The 20,631-nt window shown below is 31.6% G+C and overlaps 1 protein-coding gene and 1 long non-coding RNA gene across 6 annotated transcripts in view; one reads left to right on the top strand and one right to left on the bottom strand.

The window, feature by feature from the left end:
* The window catches only part of LOC143072420 (uncharacterized), a 31,650-nt gene extending 14,328 nt beyond the window's left edge, over positions 1–17,322 (top strand). For 2 of the 5 annotated variants that reach the window (XM_076247334.1, XM_076247337.1), the window contains 5 exons: positions 1,237–1,334; positions 8,165–8,346; positions 8,653–8,727; positions 12,559–12,680; positions 16,982–17,322. In XM_076247334.1, the coding sequence (XP_076103449.1) occupies positions 1,237–1,334; positions 8,165–8,231 (165 nt within the window). In that variant the 3' untranslated portion in view covers positions 8,232–8,346; positions 8,653–8,727; positions 12,559–12,680; positions 16,982–17,322. Of the gene's footprint in view, positions 1–1,236; positions 1,335–1,965; positions 2,554–7,239; positions 7,748–8,164; positions 8,347–8,652; positions 8,728–12,558; positions 12,681–16,981 lie in introns of those variants that run through there. The other 3 variants (XM_076247335.1, XR_012977169.1, XM_076247336.1) reach the window with 3 other exon arrangements.
* LOC143072424 (uncharacterized) lies at positions 2,585–5,615 on the bottom strand. Its single transcript, XR_012977172.1, has 3 exons — positions 5,433–5,615; positions 4,962–5,147; positions 2,585–3,794 (listed from the first exon to the last, which is right to left on the bottom strand). It is a non-coding gene; the product is annotated as an uncharacterized LOC143072424 (long non-coding RNA).
* Positions 17,323–20,631: the final 3,309 nt, after the last annotated feature.

The raw sequence follows: 20,631 nt of genomic DNA on the forward strand, positions 1-20,631 counted from the left end.
TTTAATAGGTGCAAGTATAGTAAGGTCGTCAAAATTTAGAAAAAACATCAAAATTTCTGTATTTTTGCTTATTTCCCCAGGTATGACGTCATTTGCCACTACCATTGTGACGTCATTGAACCTTTTTTTTTTTTTTTTTTTTTTATTGATAAAAACAGTTTTTATTAATCATTGACTCATATTCAAATAAATTATGGAGAAAAAACTGCTCTGTTAGAATTTTTTTTATCTTATAAACTTGGGCCATTATAGGCCATTATAGCCCCTACTCCTTTGTCATAAAATAGGTTTCTGACACAAAACAAATATCAAGATCTTACAAATCTATTGCTCAATACTGTGCAATTAAAGATTTCTTCTTGAAACTTTAAAAAAAAATTGAAAAAAAATTTGAACCCCTTAAAAAAATTGAAACCTCCCAAAACTTTTTGAAATCCCCCTTGGAACAATTACCCCCACACTTGATCTTTGCCTTTCCCTTGTAGTATGGAACCTTGTACAATTTCAGAGAGATCCATACCCTTAAACACAAGTTATTATCTGGAAACTAAATATGTGCTTAATTTTGGCCCTTTTTTTTGGATCCAATTCCTGCATGAATGGGGTATCAACCCCCAAACTCAATCCAAGCCTTCCTTTTGTGATATGAACCTTGTGGTACAATGTCAGATAGATCCATACTCTTACATACAAGCTATTGTCCAGAAACTACAAAAATGTGTTTTTGGCCCTTAATTCCAAAACTGTTGGCGCCATAACCCCCAAATTGAAACCAAACCTTCTACTTGTGGTATTAAACATTGTGGAATAATTTCAGAGCAATTGAAATACTTATACACAAGTTATTATCCTGAAAGTAGAAAAATGCTTGTTTAGGACCTCTTTTGGGGCCCTTATTCCAGTTATAAACAGTTGGAACCATCATCCTGAAAATCAATCCCAACCTTCTTTTCGTGGTATTGAGGCTTCTTATACATTGTTATAAAATTTCAAATATCCATTCACGTAAACTAAAGTTATTGTCCGGAAACCAATGTGTCTTCAAAGGACGCAGACGACTACGACATCATACCATTATATGATTCCAAAAATTGTTTTGTGGTTGTATAAAAATAGCTGTAATGTATTTTGCCCTTGATAATGTAAATACTCACATATTTAAGTGTTCAGAAAAAGTTTAAATAAGGTTGCTGAAATTCATTATTGTAATTGCAAAATAACTGTGTTTCATTATAGGAATCTGAGGAGATAAAATCCAACAGTCCGAATCAACAAGTGAAGAAAAACAGACTGAACTTTTACTTCAGAAGACAGAAAATAAAGACAAAGAAGAGGTAGATAAATGTTTATTGTCTGTCTTAATTTACATTGAGTATTCCTGACAAAGGTGAATCTCAGAAACCCCTCTAATACACCAAATTTATAAAATATGATTTTCATTTTTTAGCCCTGAAGAGATACTGCCACTGCTTGCGAACTCCTAGTCTCCGAGAGTATCATCAGCTCAGGAGTCAGTGCATTGGAATTGACATGTATTATAAATCATAAAAAAAACACAAAAGAGCACATAAATTTTAAAGGTTACCATTGCATATTCCATACAAATATAACCAATTAACCAAATATTTAGACTGTTGAAAAAATTATTTACTGTGGATTCATTTATTTTTGTGGGTACCAATTTTTGTGTTTTGAGAAAAACTTGCATATTCGTGGATATTTAATTTCGTGGTTTTGACAAACTTTGCATACATTCCTTTAGAAAATTTGCAATTGGTTGAATATTTAAATTCGTGGTTCCCCTGTACCCACGAAATCCATGAAAATTGGTATCCAACGAATAAAAAGGAATCCGCAGTATTGGTATCAGCCGTGCTGTACCAATTCATTAAAATTTAACAACAGCTCGTAGAAATTTAATAAAACTTCTAGATAACCAATATATTTATTTTTATTTGTTTACAGTTATATACAAGAATTATAGTCATTTCGTACCCCACATTTCGTACCCTGGCAAAAACCATTTCGTACCTTGACCATTTTGAATATTAACATGTAATACCATTTTGTACCTCATGGAAGATTTAATATGTATGCCATTTCGTACCTTATGGAAGATTTATATGTTATTCCATTTCGTATCTCATGGAAGATTAATATGTATGCCATTTCGTACCTCATCGAAGATTTATATGTAATACCATTTCATTTCTCATGGAAGATTAATATGTATGCCATTTCCTACCTCATCGAAGATTTATATGTAATACCATTTCATATCTCATGGAAGATTAATATAAATGCCATTTCGTACCTCAGCGAATATTTATATGTAATACCATTTCGTACCGCATGGAGATTACTATGTATGCTTTTTGTACCTCATGGAAGATTGTTACTTGTCTTGGTGAAAACTGTTTCAAAGACGTATAGTCTAAATGCGCATAATAAACAATTACTCAATCATGAATAATTTAAAAAAAACAAACAGACCTAATAAATATTTTATTGTACTGTTGGTATGCATATACAAAACAATATAAACAGAAAGCACAGCTGCACTAATAAAAACAATCATATAATGCCAAAATGGCAAACGAGCACAAAAACATGAGATAATTATAATTTCCAACGGTTCGATAGTATAGTGGGAAATTATTGTAATAACGGTACTAGTGAATACTATTAATACGGGTACTTCTTATGTACACGTATATACATACATGTATCACGTGATACTGATATTTAGCGGGAATATTTTCCCTTGTTGGTCACTTCTAGCCAAGCATCAGACTGGACAACAGTGAAATAAATTTCATTTTCAATTGTATTGTTATTCTAATTTGTATTTAGTAGGGATTTTTAAAGTAACTTGATTTATTATTTATTCCTCATAGTATATTTATTCAGTTATACACAGTCCAAGTGTACCTCTCGAGACGGTCTTCCGAGCATTTGGGTTTGGACACAGGTTTCCAAAATTTTCCACTTTATTTAAAATGTAGTCTTTTGACTGCAGTTTAAATGGAGTTCGAACCGAGGTAACTCGTTTTGATTGGTTTTTCCTGACCGACGGGATCGTTTATGACAGAGCCCATATTTTTGAACACAATTTACTCGTTTTTCTAAAGAATTCCTTATGAAAGTTTATTTAGAGTGCATTGATACTTATGCTTCATGTATATTGTGTATATCTATTATATTTATATTAATAAAATATGGGGTCCACCAGTATTGCATGGCTATCGGCTATATATAGTATTTTAGTATTTATTGATATGCCTAGAAATAGTATTTAGTAAAGTTGATACAACATGAGATCTTCTGCACTACATTTGTAAATGTCTTATCTATGAAGCATTGTAATTAATTTAGTGTGTGCTTAAAATATTGCACCTGTTGAAGCTTTTTAAAATTTACCAATTAGTCATCTTAACACAAGAAAATAGAAAAGTGATTAAAAAAAACTGTCCCGGATTCAGACTCAGGACTATTTAATTTATTTTTACTAAGTTTAAAATGTTATACTTGTTTCATATTTTTTTTTCCTTTGCTTCAACTTCAAAATCTTTCCTATGACATAATTGTGAGTTATCTTCATCAGTACGAAGAAATGCATGTATCGAAAACATCTGGTAGAATTGTTTCCTGATGATCTTGAAAGTAACATCCATGTACCACACTTTGGCTGAGGATAAAACGTCTAACTGGCTATCAGTGGCAAAAATGAGGTGTCGATTGCTGTCAACAACGTCTTTCTTGAAAAAGTTCTCTGGTAGAAAGTCGTAGTTGGTCTGAAATAGGGAATAAATACTATTATATTACTATGTATATTTATTGTAATGAACAAATTAGTACATGTACAATGTATAATGCTATAAAATGTTTTATATTTGCTATGCGGTTGGGTTTTGCACAATGTTGTTTTTACACTTCAATAATGTCTCATTGGCACTCATACCACATCTTCTTATATCAATTTTATTATATTTTAGGATAATAAATTGCACATTGTTGAAGGACGCACTAATCTTCATGTTGCTGAGCTGTGTTTTTACATTTCAATTATGTCTCATTGGCACTCATACCACATCTTATATCAATTTTATTATATTTTAGGATAATAAATTGCACATTGTTGAAGGACACACTAATCTTCATGTTGCTGAGCTGATTTTTTTACACTTTAATTATGTCTCATTGGCACTCATACCACATCTTCTTATATCAATTTTATTATATTTTCGGATAATAAATTGCACATTGTTGAAGGACGCACTAATCTTCATGTTGCTGAGCTGTGTTTTTACACTTCAATTATGTCTCATTGGCACTCATACCACATCTTCTTATATCAATTTTATTATATTTTCGGATAATAAATTGCACATTGTTGAAGGACGCACTAATCTTCATTTTGCTGAGCTGTGTTTTTTCACTTCAATTATGTCTCATTGGCACTCATACAACATCTTCTTATATCAATTTTATTATATTTTAGGATAATAAATTGCACATTGTTGAAGGACACACTAATCTTCATGTTGCTGAGCTGATTTTTTTACACTTTAATTATGTCTCATTGGCACTCATACCACATCTTCTTATATCAATTTTATTATATTTTAGGATAATAAATTGCACATTGTTGAAGGACGCACTAATCTTCATGTTGCTGAGCTGTGTTTTAACACTTCAATTATGTCTCATTGGCACTCATACCACATCTTCTTATATCAATTTTATTATATTTTCGGATAATAAATTGCACATTGTTGAAGGACGCACTAATCTTCATGTTGCTGAGCTGTGTATTTACACTTCAATTATGTCTCATTGGCACTCATACCACATCTTATATCAATTTTATTTATATTTTGGATAATAAATTACATATCATATAATTATTGTAAATAATCTGATAATACTGGAAGAAACCATTCACTTAGTTCAAATCATACCTCAAAGTTTAAATCTGTTGGATCTTTTGGTCTGCTTTTCTCAGGTAGACAGTTAGTTGACGTCTGAAGGTTGTGTACATTGGGTCTGCTACCTGCTGGGGCTGTATGGTCGGAATGACTAACCATGGCTTCATTGACTATCTGTGCTGCTGGCTTGAAGACATTGGTTGCGGCTTCTTGCTTAGACTGTGAATGGAAAAATATGTTAAGTTTGATTTCATATGAAACAAGATCAATTTAGTAAAATCAACAGGCTCAAATATTAATTTATATAAATAGTTTCTTTCTATCTATGTCAGTTGAACTCTGGTTGATAGTTGTCAACTTTGAAATCATACCACATCGCCTTTTTTGTATATCTTTCAAATAATTCTAAATGTTGATAACATGGAAATGTAAACTGTTATTTTAAATTATGTTCTCGGTAATGATATTTAAATAGGTATGTTATGAAAATTAATAGATAAATACCTGTGAAACTATCTTAAGTTTGATAATTGCTCCATGAGCTTAGTCATGGTTGTGTTGATGAGAACCTGGTCTGAAATTTGAACCAGATGGAATAACTGTTGCTGGACATCTAGATTTGTTTGAATGTACAGAGCACCACCAATATATTGAACCATTTGGTCGCTGACACTGAAAAAAATGACAAAATTATAAACAAGTGAAAATAAACCCTTTTCATGCATCGTACAAAGAAAGACAAAACTATTACATGTAGTATTATTGAGGGGTATAATGTCCTTTACTGTCAGGCGACACAAGGTCATTTTCGGTTACCGTTAGCGTCAAATTGATTAAAATTTTAACGTGATTCGTCAGAGGTCTCAAATTACTAATGTTAATTTACCATCATTTTTGAAAAAAAATTGGCAAGAATTTTTACCGTTCTTCGTCATGAATGTACACCCATTAACACCTTCATTATTGTATTCATCTATTACATGTACATATAATAAAACAAATGTCGTAATTTATCATTCTTAAAAAAAAATAATCCTTAAAGTGGATTTCTTGAATTAGTATAGTTTCTTCATTTTTTTTTATCTATTATAAATGATCGACGAAAAAGGGAAATAGTTATTGCAAAGGAGCAGAGATAAAAAGAGAGGCACATTGGGAAACAAATGTTTGCATGACAAAGTTATTGTTCTCTTTGATATTTTTAGTTATACAAAATCACACATCGTGTTCCTAATTGATGTTCATGTGCACTTACTTGATGTCTGCATAGCATGGTTATAACTTAAAAATAATTAAGTTTTCCATTTGTTATATCGTAGTGTTGCTGTGATTCTTTATTAATGATTGTGTAAACTGTATAAAAAAATCTTCATACCAGTTTGATTATTGTTACATATCATATATATATAGAGACAGAGAACCTTTCATACATCTTAAAGTAAAAGATGTGTGTCGGAGTCAAACGACATAAGAACCCTGTAAATTACAAGCTACTCAATATGGTTGTATTGGAATACAGATTGACAACTCATGGTCCAAGATCATGTAATATTTGCTACATGATGCTCATATTTCTTTCTACCATCATCATTTTAGTCATTAAATATTGCTGCAAACATCGATGTTTAACATCCAAACAAAATGAAAGTAGTAAATACCTTCAGAGCTTCTCCGTGGTATATACTTGTGAAATATATAGACGAAATTCGGTATTGGTGTAAATCTACATCAACCAAAACAATTTTTTATTACTATTTTGAGAGAACACTCACCAAACCAACACGAAGGTATGGGAAGATATAACCATGCAGGCATTTAGTTTTCGTCAGACACAAGATAAATAATCTCTCTCAAAAAGGTATATATGCATGCAGTTTCAAATATCAAGAACAATTAGCGGTCTGTGTCTTTAGGTCACTGTTAAGTCCGTTTATTAACTGTTTGAGTCAGACATGTCACTTGTGCATTCTTAGAAGCCTTCATGTACCACATTCGACTATGGGAACTCTTCTCTGATAGTGTTGATAGCATAAGCTTATATGGTAATTCTGTTTATCTGTATACAAGTGGTTGGTCTCGTCTGTCCCAACAATCAAATTAACGAAACGCTACTAGTCTGCTTTGTCTGGTAGAAAGAACCTCTAGAACTCATCCTCAATGGCACTTATACGTCAGGAAACTTACAAGTAAACAAGTAAAGATTGTTTCAAGAACAACGAGGTTGGGACGAATCCTGCAAACAAACAAATTGTAATTATAACTATTGAAGTTTCCAAATGCTGCTTAATCAAACTATTCATCGGTCTTTATAAAATTGTTATGTCTAGATGCACAATTTTATTTAATATGTTTTATTTTATAAAAAAAACCCATTAAAATCATGAAAAACTATACAAAAATATGATACGAAATAGCTTACCGGTACATGTATTAAGTCCATGAGGTACGAAATGGTAGATGCATTTGGCCCATTGGGTACGAAATGGATATTATCGGGGGTATGACATGGTAAATGTTGGGTACAAAATGGCAGATTTGGGTACAAATGGCAGATTCGGGTACGAAATGACCGGGTTCAAAATGACTTGCTTCCATATACAACAGCCATGAAGGAACTTGAACAGTTAAAAATAAAACATCGCGAGACACTTTCAGAACTTCATACATACCAAGATAAAACCATGTGCTCGAAAGAGGAACACAAAACAGATGAAGAAACTTTGAATAAATTTATAAACATATGTTACAGAAACAGAAAATTGAAAATAAAACAGTTCAAGATAAAACTGAACACATGAATTACAATCAGATTTTAAAAGGTATATATAATATATAAAAAAGAAGATGTGGGTTGATTGCCAATTAGACAACTGTCCACAAGAGACCAAAATGACACCAAAATATGGTTATTTTGGGTAAATGTAGGGAAAAGATCAGTTAAATTTCTACCAGGTGCTTCTTTTGATGCACTCATTTTAAATGTAGATCTGCACCTTTTATCACATAAAAAATAATCAGAAAAAATATTTAAAAGGTACATGTATCTCTAAGGTACAATGCCAGTATTAATACAATTTTCCACAAAACTTAATTTATATACTGAGAAATTTTAAAGGTTTTCCAGGTTTTGTTTTTAAACAAGACAATATTTTTTAGGCAATGAATAATAATCTTTATTTTGGAAACCAGAAAATCTTTTGTAGATGATATTAAACAAAATTTCTCTTTTTATTCAGAGCACAAAATACAATAGCTTCACAAGATGCAAAGTCTCAGAACTTAAAATTAGCAATAAAGATTTAAGCATAGAAATGGAAGGGTGTCAAAGGAGAGAATCTGAGAAATTAGAATTAATGGAGAAACTAATGCCACAAAAAATGCTGAACTTCAATTGGAAAATTCTGCTCTGAATGATAAGGTAAGAACTATAGAAAATGTAGTTGGTTATAATAAGGTTTAACTTGACGTATTACTGTATCTTTTCAGTCACACTTGAGATAATGCAGATAAACTGGATCCAAATTAATTTGTTGAAGAAATAGTGGTTTGAGCTAATTCACATAATTATTAACCCCAATGTCATGTTTTAGTTTAACACATATTTGTCGGAGTCGATCCTGTTTTAGATTCAACTGCCACATTTTTCTATTCGCAAGGTTCTATTAATTTGTTCCTCAGCATAATTTATCACACTATGGTAACTAGATATAGTTTTATTTGATAGGTGATGGCTTTATCAGTTGAAGTACAAAGTCAAAAGATGGATCTCGAGTCCAAAGAAAGCAACTTAGATGAACTGGTAGGTGACTAAGATTAGCTGTTCAAAAAAATTTCAGAAATTATTGAAAATTCTAAATAACTTTATTGCAGATATAATATATGGGATAGCAATTTTAATGGAATTTGGTTAGCACACAAAACCACAAGTTTATATGTTTAACGAAGTACACATTTTTTATATGAGGATATACAGACTTGTAATACCAAGAAATGATATACAGATGAAAATACAATTTTACCTTAACAGTGAAAATTGATAGCCATGAAAAATTAACGAATTCACAATGTGACGATTGAAATATAAAAAAGAAGTCAATATAATCCAGCACATCTATTTTTATGCCCCACCTACGATAGAAGTCAATATAATCCAGCACATCTATTTTTTTATGCCCCACCTACGATGTTTTCTGGTCTGTGGCTCTGTTCGTGCGTTCTTACGTTCGTTCGTCCGTCTGTCCCGCTTCAGGTTAAAGTTTTTGGTCAAGGTAGTTTTTGATGAAGTTGAAGTCCAATCAACTTGAAACTTAGTACACATGTTCCCCATGATATGATCTTTCCAATTTTAATGCTAAATTATAGTTTTGACCCCAATTTCATGGTCCACTGAACATAGAAAATGATAGTGGGAAGTTTAGGTTAAAGTTGTTCCATTATATGATCTTTCCAATTTTAATGCTAAATTATAGTTTTGACCCCAATTTCATGGTCCACTGAACATAGAAAGTGATAGTGCGAAGTTTAGGTGAAAGTTTTTGGTCAAGGTAGTTTTTGATGATGTTAAAGTTACATCAAGTTGAAACTTAGTACAGATGTTCCCTATGATATGATCTTTCTAATTTGAATTCCAAATTAAAGTTTTGACCACAATTTCACAGTCCACTGAACATAGAAAATGATAGTGCGAGTGGGGCATCCGTGTACTATGAACACATTCTTGTTTATTATTGTTTTAAATAAGCTGTACATAAACTAAATAATTATAAAATTTAAGCGATTTCTGTAATTTCTGTCTTTTTTTATTTCGATATTACCTCTATTTCTCCTGTTAGTTCAACATTAAAAAAAGGACATTAACAAAAATTTATGCTTCTTTCGTAGGCAGATTGTGAGCTTAAGGTGGCTCGGGCCTATTTGAAGTTTCTATCAGAAGTGCCGTATTTTTGGTTATTTTATTCTTTCAAGAAAATGAATCAAATTGGTCGGAAAAAAATATGGGGTCACGGACCATTTAAGATCAAAATTTTACTTTTAAACAGGTATGTAAATGGGACCATTTTTCAATGAAATGATAGGGAAAATACAGGTGTTGACATATTTTTTTCGGAATATCAAAAAAACGTTCTATGACAATTTGTCCAAAACTGTTATATGAAAAGCTGGAATATAGCTTCAAAGAATGAACCAATAAAAAACATAGGTCACCGATAAGGAAAAAAAAATATTTTGCCTTAAAACCCAAATTTTGGCGGGAAAATGGTGAAAATGGGTGAAATGTCATTTTGACCCTTTAACAAATACGGATAATAACGAAAATATTCTATAAGTCACATAACTACAATGATTTAACATTTCTAATCAATCAAATTATTAAAAAAAAATATATCGAATTTACGACAAATACTTTTGTAATTCATGCGTGAAATTATGCGCAGTCGAATAGTCCCGAGCCTCCTTAAATGAATGGTGACCACATTTTTTTTTTCATTTATCTATTAATTAAGTATAAGAATAAGAATAAGAATAAGAATAAGAATACTTTATTAATCCAATTATGGACCCTTGCAGGTTTTAAATTTCTTACAATGATTACAATGATTTGTGTTATAACAATGAAATAATAAAATGAAATACATGACAATAGAACACTGAAGGGGTAAATTCAGTAAAAAATCTCCCATTGACTTTAATGCTAATCTATGTATGGAATTAAATGTATACCTGATTTACCTTTAGAAATTGGAAACTTTCATATAACATTCATGAAAGTACAAATGCATGTAGCCCTATCTTTTGCAACAATAAAAACATAGGGTCATGCGGCATTTTTGGGCATTCACATGGCCTTGTTTACAAACAATGTAGATTCGCACTGAATTCCTATACTGACCCCCATTACTTTTCAACCCTGTAGTAAAAAAAATAAGTACATTCAGTATTTATTTTTTTATTTTTTTCAACTCTAGTTTTGATCCATCTGCCAAAAAATATTTATTACAAACATTATCTACCAATCAGAAGAGCATATGACTTCAGTGTTATACAGAAAGCTCTCCCCTAAATAGGCGGTCCCTTATGACGTATATTTATTTACTGAATTTAGCCCTGAACAGTTATTGCATGCACATGGAAGAGAAAGTAATATGGGAGACAATCAATTTCTGTAAGGATTATTCCCCTTTAAACAGATATGGTGTTTGAGCTGCATAAAAATGAAATGCAGCCCCAACTGATTAGATATAAGGGTATTTATCTCCCATGTACACACAGCAACCAATTACTAGATATTTATGTATATAATTATATTTCTTTCACAATTGCAAGAATATGATAAGCACCTTAGACTGCAGTTTATTAATGCATATATAAGCATTTACATATTAATAGATGAAATATGCATACACATAGGTAGAGAAATGTGTATTTAAATTCAATTTTTGAATTTAAAATATATATATGGATAAACTAAAAAAGATTTACCCATTAACAGAATTTGTGGATTTCAATTCAAAACTCTGGATAAGAAAAATACTTAATTTTTTAAGTATATGTTTATCTTCAGTGGTCATTAACCATAAAAATTTTGATTTGCAGTCTAAGTTATTAAAATTTTGACAGTGCTCATGAGCTTGCACAAACAATGATTCCTGACATTTATTATACAATGGACAGTTCATTAAAAAATAAAACTCATCTTCAATATCATTATTAGAACAAAAATTACAAGTCCTCTGTGACCTTTCTATAGGTTTGTTCTTATGTCGACTCGCTCTTTTTCTACTCGTAATTGGTGGGCACTTATGCGAAATTTACACAAAATTTGTCTTGATTGAAACTTTGAATATCAAGATATTTTTCCATTTGGAAATTACTTTTATGAGAAAAATATATATCTAGCTTTCGCTACATTGAAGACCTGTTGGTGACCCTCTGCTGTTGTTTTTTATTTGGTCGGGTTGTTGTCTCTTTGACACATTCCCCATTTCCATTCTCAATTTTATTCCATTAACATTATCTTTATCATTGAACCATGCTCTTAAAAATAATGTCTTTAACTTTTTCATAATAAGTTGTTTTAATCTATTAATTGAATAATCAATACAATGTGTTTCTTTCAATTCAAGCTTTTGTAAAATAAATTTAACAGAGGAATACCATGTCATAGTGTTATTTTCATTCATATCTTTGTTACATAAAAACGCTTCTTTCAATAAATTTGAGTTACAATGATGTAATCTATGCAGATAACTTATCATAGATATAACAATATTAAAATATATAGGAAATCTACCTAATTCTGATTGTACAGCAACATTTGTACTTTTATTATTCAAGCCTAAAATATGCTTACAGAACTTTAAGTTCATTTTATCAACAACATTATTCTGGTATATTTTTTCAAGTACATTTGTAGCATCTTTTTTACAAGAAGCAGAGTTGGTTTTAAACATTCCCCATATCTCTGATCCATACAAAATAATAGGTTTAGTAGTATGTGATAAAGGTCTTCTTTTTTTCAATACCTAAAATGCAGAAGCCAACAAAAATAATACACTTAGAAAAAAATAACAATTTAGCTATATAAGTGGTCAACTCGGGAGAAACCAATGTTTTTAATATATTTTTACAGAATTCAAGGCTATCAAAATGTAACATATGTACACAGATAAAAACCAAGATGGTTGAAACTAAGGACCAAAATGCCAGAATGGAATTTAAAAGAACCAGAGAACAGCATTTAATAAAGCAAAGGTAACAAATTATTTTAAATACCAAATTATGGTATTTATGGAATAACTATACTGTAGTTGAAAATTTGAATCTGTCAATTGTCGATTTGACAGTTGCAAATGCACTTTTACTGTTGATGCATAACGAGACTGTATATAAGTAAAATGGAAATTTGTGACCGTCAAATCAAAATTTACGGTGACTACTCTTCAACTACAGTACTGTTATTCTGATTCTAATGCATTACAAAACCAAATAATACATTAGAGCTTGAAAAAAAGTTTAAATTTGTCAAATGAAAAAAAACTGCAGAACTTCATGAATAATTTTGGTGCAAAGACGTCATGGCTAAATTTAAAAACCTACAAACTGGTGATCTTTTGAACTGTTATGTTTCAAATTCAGATAAAATCACATTAAAATGGGGAATTTAAGGTAGGTGTTGTTTTATTAGGGCCCCGCCAAAGGCGGGTCGCCCTATAGTGATCAGTTTGTCCGTCCGTCTGTCCGTCCCTCCATAACACTTTAACTTTGTGTCCGCTCCATATCTAGAGAACCATTATGATTTCATACTTTATACTTTACATGTTTATTAACCACCACCAGAGGGCGTGTCATGATGTATGTACAACTTCCTAGGTCAAAGGTCAAGGTAAAAAAACTTTGGTTTCAGTTGACAACCCTGTGTCCTGTGGTGAAGATCGTGTCCGCTCTATATCTTGAGAACCGTTATGATTTCAAAGTTTATACTTGACATGTATATGAACCAACACCAGAGGGTGTGTCATAATTTATGAATGACTGCCTAGGGCAAAGTTCAAGGTCAAAAACTTTGGTTTCAGTTGACAACCCCATGTCCTATGGTAAAGATTATGTCCGCTCTATATCTTGAGAACCGTTATCATTTTAAAGTTTATACCTGAAATGTATATAAACCAATATCAGAGGGTATGTCATAATTTATGTACAGCTTCCTAGGTCAAAGGTCAAGGTCAAAAACTTTGGTTTCAGTTGACAACCTCATGTCCTATGGTAAAGATCGTGTCCGCTCTATATCTTGAGAACCGTTAACATTTCAAAGTTTATACTTGACATGTTTATAAACCAACACCAAAGGGTGTGTCATAATTTATTTACAACTTCCTAGGTCAAAGGTCAAGGTAAAAAACTTTGATTTCAGTTGACAAACCCATGTCCTATGGTAAAGATACAATTTTTTAATGCACATTATTCACAGCGGGGCCCACAGAGATGGCTCCCATCTCAATGATATCTAGTTTTTGATAATATTGTTGTAATCCAACATTTGTTGATCCAATCAATTTAAAATTGTGGTTCCCTCCTTAGTTACGCCTGGTCAACTGATGGTAACCTTTAACCAATGAAAAAAACATGTTACATAAAAATTGCATTAAAAACTTTTCAAGGAGTTTCATACCTGTCAACTGACCCGTATTCTGCGGGTGTGACCCGAGATTTTCACAATTCTGAGGGATCACTCGGAACACCCGCCGGGTCATTGAAATAACCCGGGAATTCCGAAAATGACCCGATTTCACCCATATTTCTTAGCCTTGAGATTGATTTCATAAGTAATATTCCTTTGAAATACCGGCAAATTCGTAATTCTTCCATGAACAGGAAGTTCATCTAGCTATGTAAACTGTCAAATTAAGTGACCCATTAAGTGCATGGCTTCACTTGACAGCTTTGGTGTCAAACACACTGTTAATTAACACCAATTACCTTAGCTTTAGGTCATAAATAAATTGCATCATTGGTTTACAAACTGAACTAGAGTTACTTCCCCTTATTTGTCACCATTCAAAATTATTCCTTATATTTACGTTTTATGGGTGAAAAAGATTAAATCATAAAAATATAAAATTCAAATACATATTGAAAAATAACTTTTCATTATTTTTATACCTTTATACAATTTTAAAAAAAAAGTTGAAAATTATTTTTTACATTTATACTTCCTTTAACTGTATTACTATATTTTTATCATAGTCTAATTTCCTTGTTAAATGAAAAATATTATGGTTAAAGGCTACACAGTCAATAGTCTCAAAGATAAAAAAAAAGTCAATAGTCTCAAACATTTAAGAATTACATTAAATTCTAGTGTTTGATGATTGTAGTATTTTTTCTCAAAAAGTAAAGCACATAAGACTGAGTTACACAAATTTATAAAAATCTTTAAAAGTGCAATGAAATAATATTTAATAAGATTTAAAATGACTTAACAAAGTGAACATGCATTGATGTTTTGGTATCTTTGATATACATTATAAGAAAATGTACCAATTACTGAAATTCAGCTCGAAAAAGTTCGTACGCGTTATGACCTGAGATTTGATTCTTCAATGCAGGTCATGACCTGCATTTTCATCGTCACAGGTTGACAGGTCACGGGGGGGTCTCAACATGGGATTTTGGGTACAGGTGTGCAGCTGGGATTTTAAAAACACCCCCCATTCATATATTGAATAATTGTGAAATCCCTACTTATACATATATTTCACAGCGAAATCATAACCCATTCATATATTTATGACCCATTGATATATCACAATCGGTCAATTACTACCTATTGATATATTTCCTCGGTAAAATTGCACCCCATTGATATATTTGACGGATAAAAAAAGGGACCCATTCCAGCGGCACATATGTATATACCTTTATATAGGAAGAGACCCCCCCGTGTGACAGGTATGGAGTTTTATTAATAATTTCAAGTATTTCAAACTTGATGCTTTCTTATATCAAGTAATCAAATAATATTAATTAAAAGGTGCATGAACAAAGATGGCGGTTGCAATTTTAAGGATATCAAATTGTAGAAACAGCATGATTTATAATTTTACAAAACATTTATGAAATACAGCAGCAAGCAACATCAAGTTAATTAATGTCAGCAACCATTTAACTTTAAGGGGATTATGATTTTTTTGTCTTATTCAGATTTTTTACTTTTTAAGCAACCAATCAACTTATTCTTTTCAAAACTTAACACTAGAAGGTATGGTGAAAATCTGGATTCAAAATTCATTTCCCCCTCTTTGAATTAAAATTTTTATTCCTAAACAGAACAGAAATAAATTTCTTTTACTGTGAAAGTACTTTAATTCGTGGGTATCAATTTTCGTGGTTTGAGCAATATTTACATGTTCGTGGGTTTTTAAATTCGTGGATTTTAGCTTTCTAAAAAAGAAAATAATTGAAAAAAAAAGCCTTCAGAAACCAAGGTTACAAATAGTCTGGATTGAAGGACATTGCAAAGTAAACATTGACCCTTGTAAATCGTAGTGACAACACTTATTAACCAAAGATAAAGTTATCAACAGATTAAAGACCATCAAAGGTGTTAATTAGGCCATAAACATGTCACCTAAAGAAATCAGTAACATAAACAAATGCTATAAATATATCTTGAATTGTCAAATAATTCTTATCAAAATCAAGCTAAGCATGAAATTATTATTTCCCATATGTACCAGAAGTATGAGGATATAAAATGAACACTTTATCATACTAGCATATCAATACCGGAATTCTGACTTTCATCGATAAAAAATATTTTTTTATGAGAATTAAAAGATCAAAACTTGTACAGTTTAGGTTATAAGATATTAAATTGGTATAATCCTGCATGCAGTTGTAGTTCTGTGACTGCTATTAAAATATTCTCAGATTTGGCGTTATTCAATATCTTCTCAAGATTAAATCATAAGTCCAACCTACATGGGGATCTTTCCATGTCTTGATTTGGACAATGGTTGTTTTATTTCGTTGGACACTTAAATTCGTGGATAAAGTCTTCCACGAAAACCACGAAAATTGGTACCCCACGAATAAAAGTACTTTCACAGTAGTTCCCACCTAGGATAGTAGAGGGGCCTTATTTTTTGTGGTCTGTGTGTCCGTTCGTTCGAAAATCCATCCATCAGTCTGTCCATCCCGCTTCAGGTTAAAGTTTTTGATGAGGTTGAAGTCCAATCAACTTGAAACTTAGTACACATGTTCTGTACAATATGATCCTTCTTTTCTAATGCCAAATTACAGTTTTTACCCCAATTTCACGGTCCAGTGAACATAGTAATTGATAGTGTGTGTGGGGCATCCTTGTACTGATGACACATTATTGTTTTGAAATATACTTTAGAGTATAGCAGTCAGGATTACTTCTGTTTAATCTATTTTCATTTTAACTGTTACCAATTTGAGTTTGTAAGTGCAAATATTCATGATTTATGCAAGGCACACTTAGATAGATTATTATTACCATATAATAATGTTATCAATTTTTTTATTAGCCTTGAAAGGAGGAAATACTACAAACATGCCCATAAAGCCAGACAACACCCAGATAAATATATGTCAATGATTATAGATGGCATGGACCAATCAATGACTGAGATACCTCATTTTCTATACCTGTCTTCCCTTACATCAGGAATGTGGAAATTGAGAACGCATTTGGTTGGAGCACTGGTGCATGGCGTAGGATTATATGGATTTTTTTATTGGTACCAGTATGCACACTCCTCCAATTTGACAATCCATGTAATCCTAAGTATTCTCCTTATGACTAAGGACAGTCTTCCTGATGTTCTTTACCTTCAAATGGACAACTGTGCCAGGGAAAATAAAAACAGGTATGGTGATACTGTATGTTTTAAAAATAAGTAAAAGAACATTCACACTTGGATGCAACAGTCAATTTTTGTTCTCATGTGTGATGCAGAAAATGTCATACAACCATTAAATGTTACTCCTTAAAACATGACAGGCATGAACTGAACATCATACAGTAATTCATGACTGCTTGAAACAAATTGAATTTTAGTAATTGTATACAACTAATCATTGGTAAACCTTGGTAACTTTTATTTAAAGATGAAATTTATGAAGATGATTTAAAAATATTATTTAGATATCAATAGAAATAGGACTTGTTCATAACAAGATAGTAAATCTTGAAAAAATATTTAAGAATTGAATGCTTCTTTTTGTAACTTCTTTGGGGTGTAAAAACGTTGACCGAAGTACATTTTGTATGAAGCGCGGTCAACGCTTTAACAACTCTATGAAGTTACAAAAAGAAGCATTCAATACTTAGAATTACATTTTTTTAGCTAGGATCATGAAAACACGAATTTTATCAATTTTTATTTAATTCACCTTTGCACTTTATTGTCGGTCTTCGTGTTATCATGAATGATAAGTTTTATTGTGTAATGCAATTGCTTAAGGAATAACACATGATGTGCAGTTAGCCAATCAAAATAACGTATTATAATGAAACATACATCTAATGAAATTATTTACTGTTGATCACAATTTAAAAAGTATTGCAACGTAAATGGGTTTTCGTGTGTAAATGTATTTTTCTTTCATAATATGTCTCATGACATTATACCCCGCTAGCTCAGCTGTTTACATTACTGGTAGAGAGGGTTTGGCCTGTGCTTTAGCTCCAGGACTTCTGACAGCATACTAACAATACAAGGAAACAATAAATTCAATAAATGACACGTATAAGAAACCTTAAAATGACCAGTGATGACGACTTGCCAAGCAATGTATTTGCTCATATAACAAATAACCAAGATTCATAAAACAGTTTCATATTTAATAGACAAAGACAACATATAAATACATAAATATCGCGGTATCTCCATGTTAAAATATCAATTCAGAATTTCAATACATTTTCGAACTTCCCCTTTTTAGACAAACGATGCGGTGAAAAACACCCAGTACAAGTTAACCAATTCAAAGAAGCGTTTGGCCTTATAGTGCTATCTAATTGAAGAAAATAATATGATACTAGAATTTTGAGGTGTCCGTTTTCTTAAAATATTGAGAGCTGTACACTAGTTGTCTTTAACTAAAATATTATCCAATCAATCAAGTTGTGACGTCAACCTTCCGAGACAAAATAAATATACCCACTGGTTCCCACCGACTTTGTTAGACTAGATCATGAACCTCATTATTCTATGACTAGGGAACAAAAATCGATCCAGTAAAAAAAACATCGCATTTCTCTATACCCGTTTCAGTCCAACCAGAGCAATGTCTGAAAACGTTTTTCAATATCATTGACCAGTTCAAGACCCAAAACTAAAACATGCGATAATATAAAATTCTATTTCAGAGTATAAGGCACGAACAATTCCGGAGATTGACGACCGTTACTCAAAAATATCCCTCGGATTGACCATCTATCTAAATATCGCTATCAAAATGAACCCATCTCTTTATAAACCCGAAATTCATAAAATATCAAGCTAGTGTACAATTCCCTCTATATTTTATTCTGAAACGGAAACGTAAATTAATATTTTTAGAACTGTTTGACTACAAGACCGAAAAGAAATAAGAAATAAATATTTAAGTCTAACATCAAAATACAAAATAAAATGAAATTTAAAGTACAACTTACCAGTACGAAAGTTTTCCCCAATCTAAAGAAATACTGCCCTGACGAGGTTTAAATATCCAAGTCTGGACATTGAGTCTCAAGCACGAGAAAAACGATCCCCGCAAAAAAGTGACCGGACAACTATAGTTATATATAGTATCTAAAAATAGAAATAGGGAAATTTACAATGACCCATAAACGTTACAGTATATGATTATTTGTAATTCATTACTTTTTGTGTTCTAGATTTGTATGTGGATTTCTCAGCCTCTTTGTTGAACTGAAAGTGTTAAAAAAAAATCAAGGTTTCCTTTTTGATGGTTGGCCACACTCATGAAGACATCAATCAGGTTTTTTTCAAGGTAAGTATAATAATTCCCTCTATTAAGATATTGACAAAATCTTTGCATTTAGTTCATTACATTGTATGTCATGGGTTCAATCAGCCTTTTACACAATATTAAGGTAATTAGAACAGTAACTACTTGGATAATGCTTTTATTTGCATTATGCTGAAAAAAAATGAAATGCAACTGCTTATTGTTGAGCCTGAAACTTTTGTCACAGAAAGCTCGACATAGGGAAAGTGATATTGCTGCAGCTACAACACTAGATATTTTGGAAGACCTGGATGCTTCATACTTTGTATATAGATGCTTCATGTTGCAAACTTTTCGTCAGTCATATGTCCAATGGCCTTGATCTCATTTTCATAGTTCAGTCACTATTTGAAAAAAAAGTAAAGATGTAATGTTAAATTCTCTCTTACTAGTATAAGTAATAGGATAACTATCTGTGGTATGTGCATACCTTGCGATGTCCTCATGCTGGTCAAATAGTTCTCCCTTGACCTTGACCTCATGTCATGAATCAGTGAACAAGATATCATAAGCAGTATATTCGGTGTATGGAAGGACTGTAAGGTGTCATCTGACCATGACCTCATTTTAATGGTTCAGTGGTTACAGTTAAGTTTTTGTGTTTTGGTCTGTTTTTCTTATACTGTATGCAATAGGTCTACAATATTTAGTGTATGGAAATATTTTATGATCTATATGTCAGTCACGCAGGCTTTATTTTACCTTGACCTCATTTTCATGGTTCATTGCTCAGTGTTAAGTTTTTGATTTTTGGTCTGTTTTCTTAAACTATAAGCAATAGTCCTTGTTTTCAAAATTCCAATAGGGAACATACCTTTTATAATTGTATAAATAAACCAATTGTTCAGACGTTTGGTTTATTTATACAATTATATAAGCAATAGGTCAACTATAATTGTTGTATGGAAGAATTGTTAGCTATACATGCCTGCCTGGCATGGTTCATCTGACATTGTCTTCATTTTCATGGTTCATTGGTCTATGTTTAGTTTTCTTGGTTAAGTCTATGTGACAATTGTAGCTTTATATTTAGGACTATCAACATAATATCAATGATTTAAGTAAGGCCACGGTTTTTTAATTTCTTGGTTTACGGATTTTCTCCATGAAAAAGTCGGGTCGGTCGGTCGGAAAAAAAAAAGAAAAAAAAAAGATC

The sequence above is a fragment of the Mytilus galloprovincialis genome, chromosome 4, assembly GCF_965363235.1.
Source record: "Mytilus galloprovincialis chromosome 4, xbMytGall1.hap1.1, whole genome shotgun sequence".
Taxonomy (NCBI): domain Eukaryota; kingdom Metazoa; phylum Mollusca; class Bivalvia; order Mytilida; family Mytilidae; genus Mytilus; species Mytilus galloprovincialis.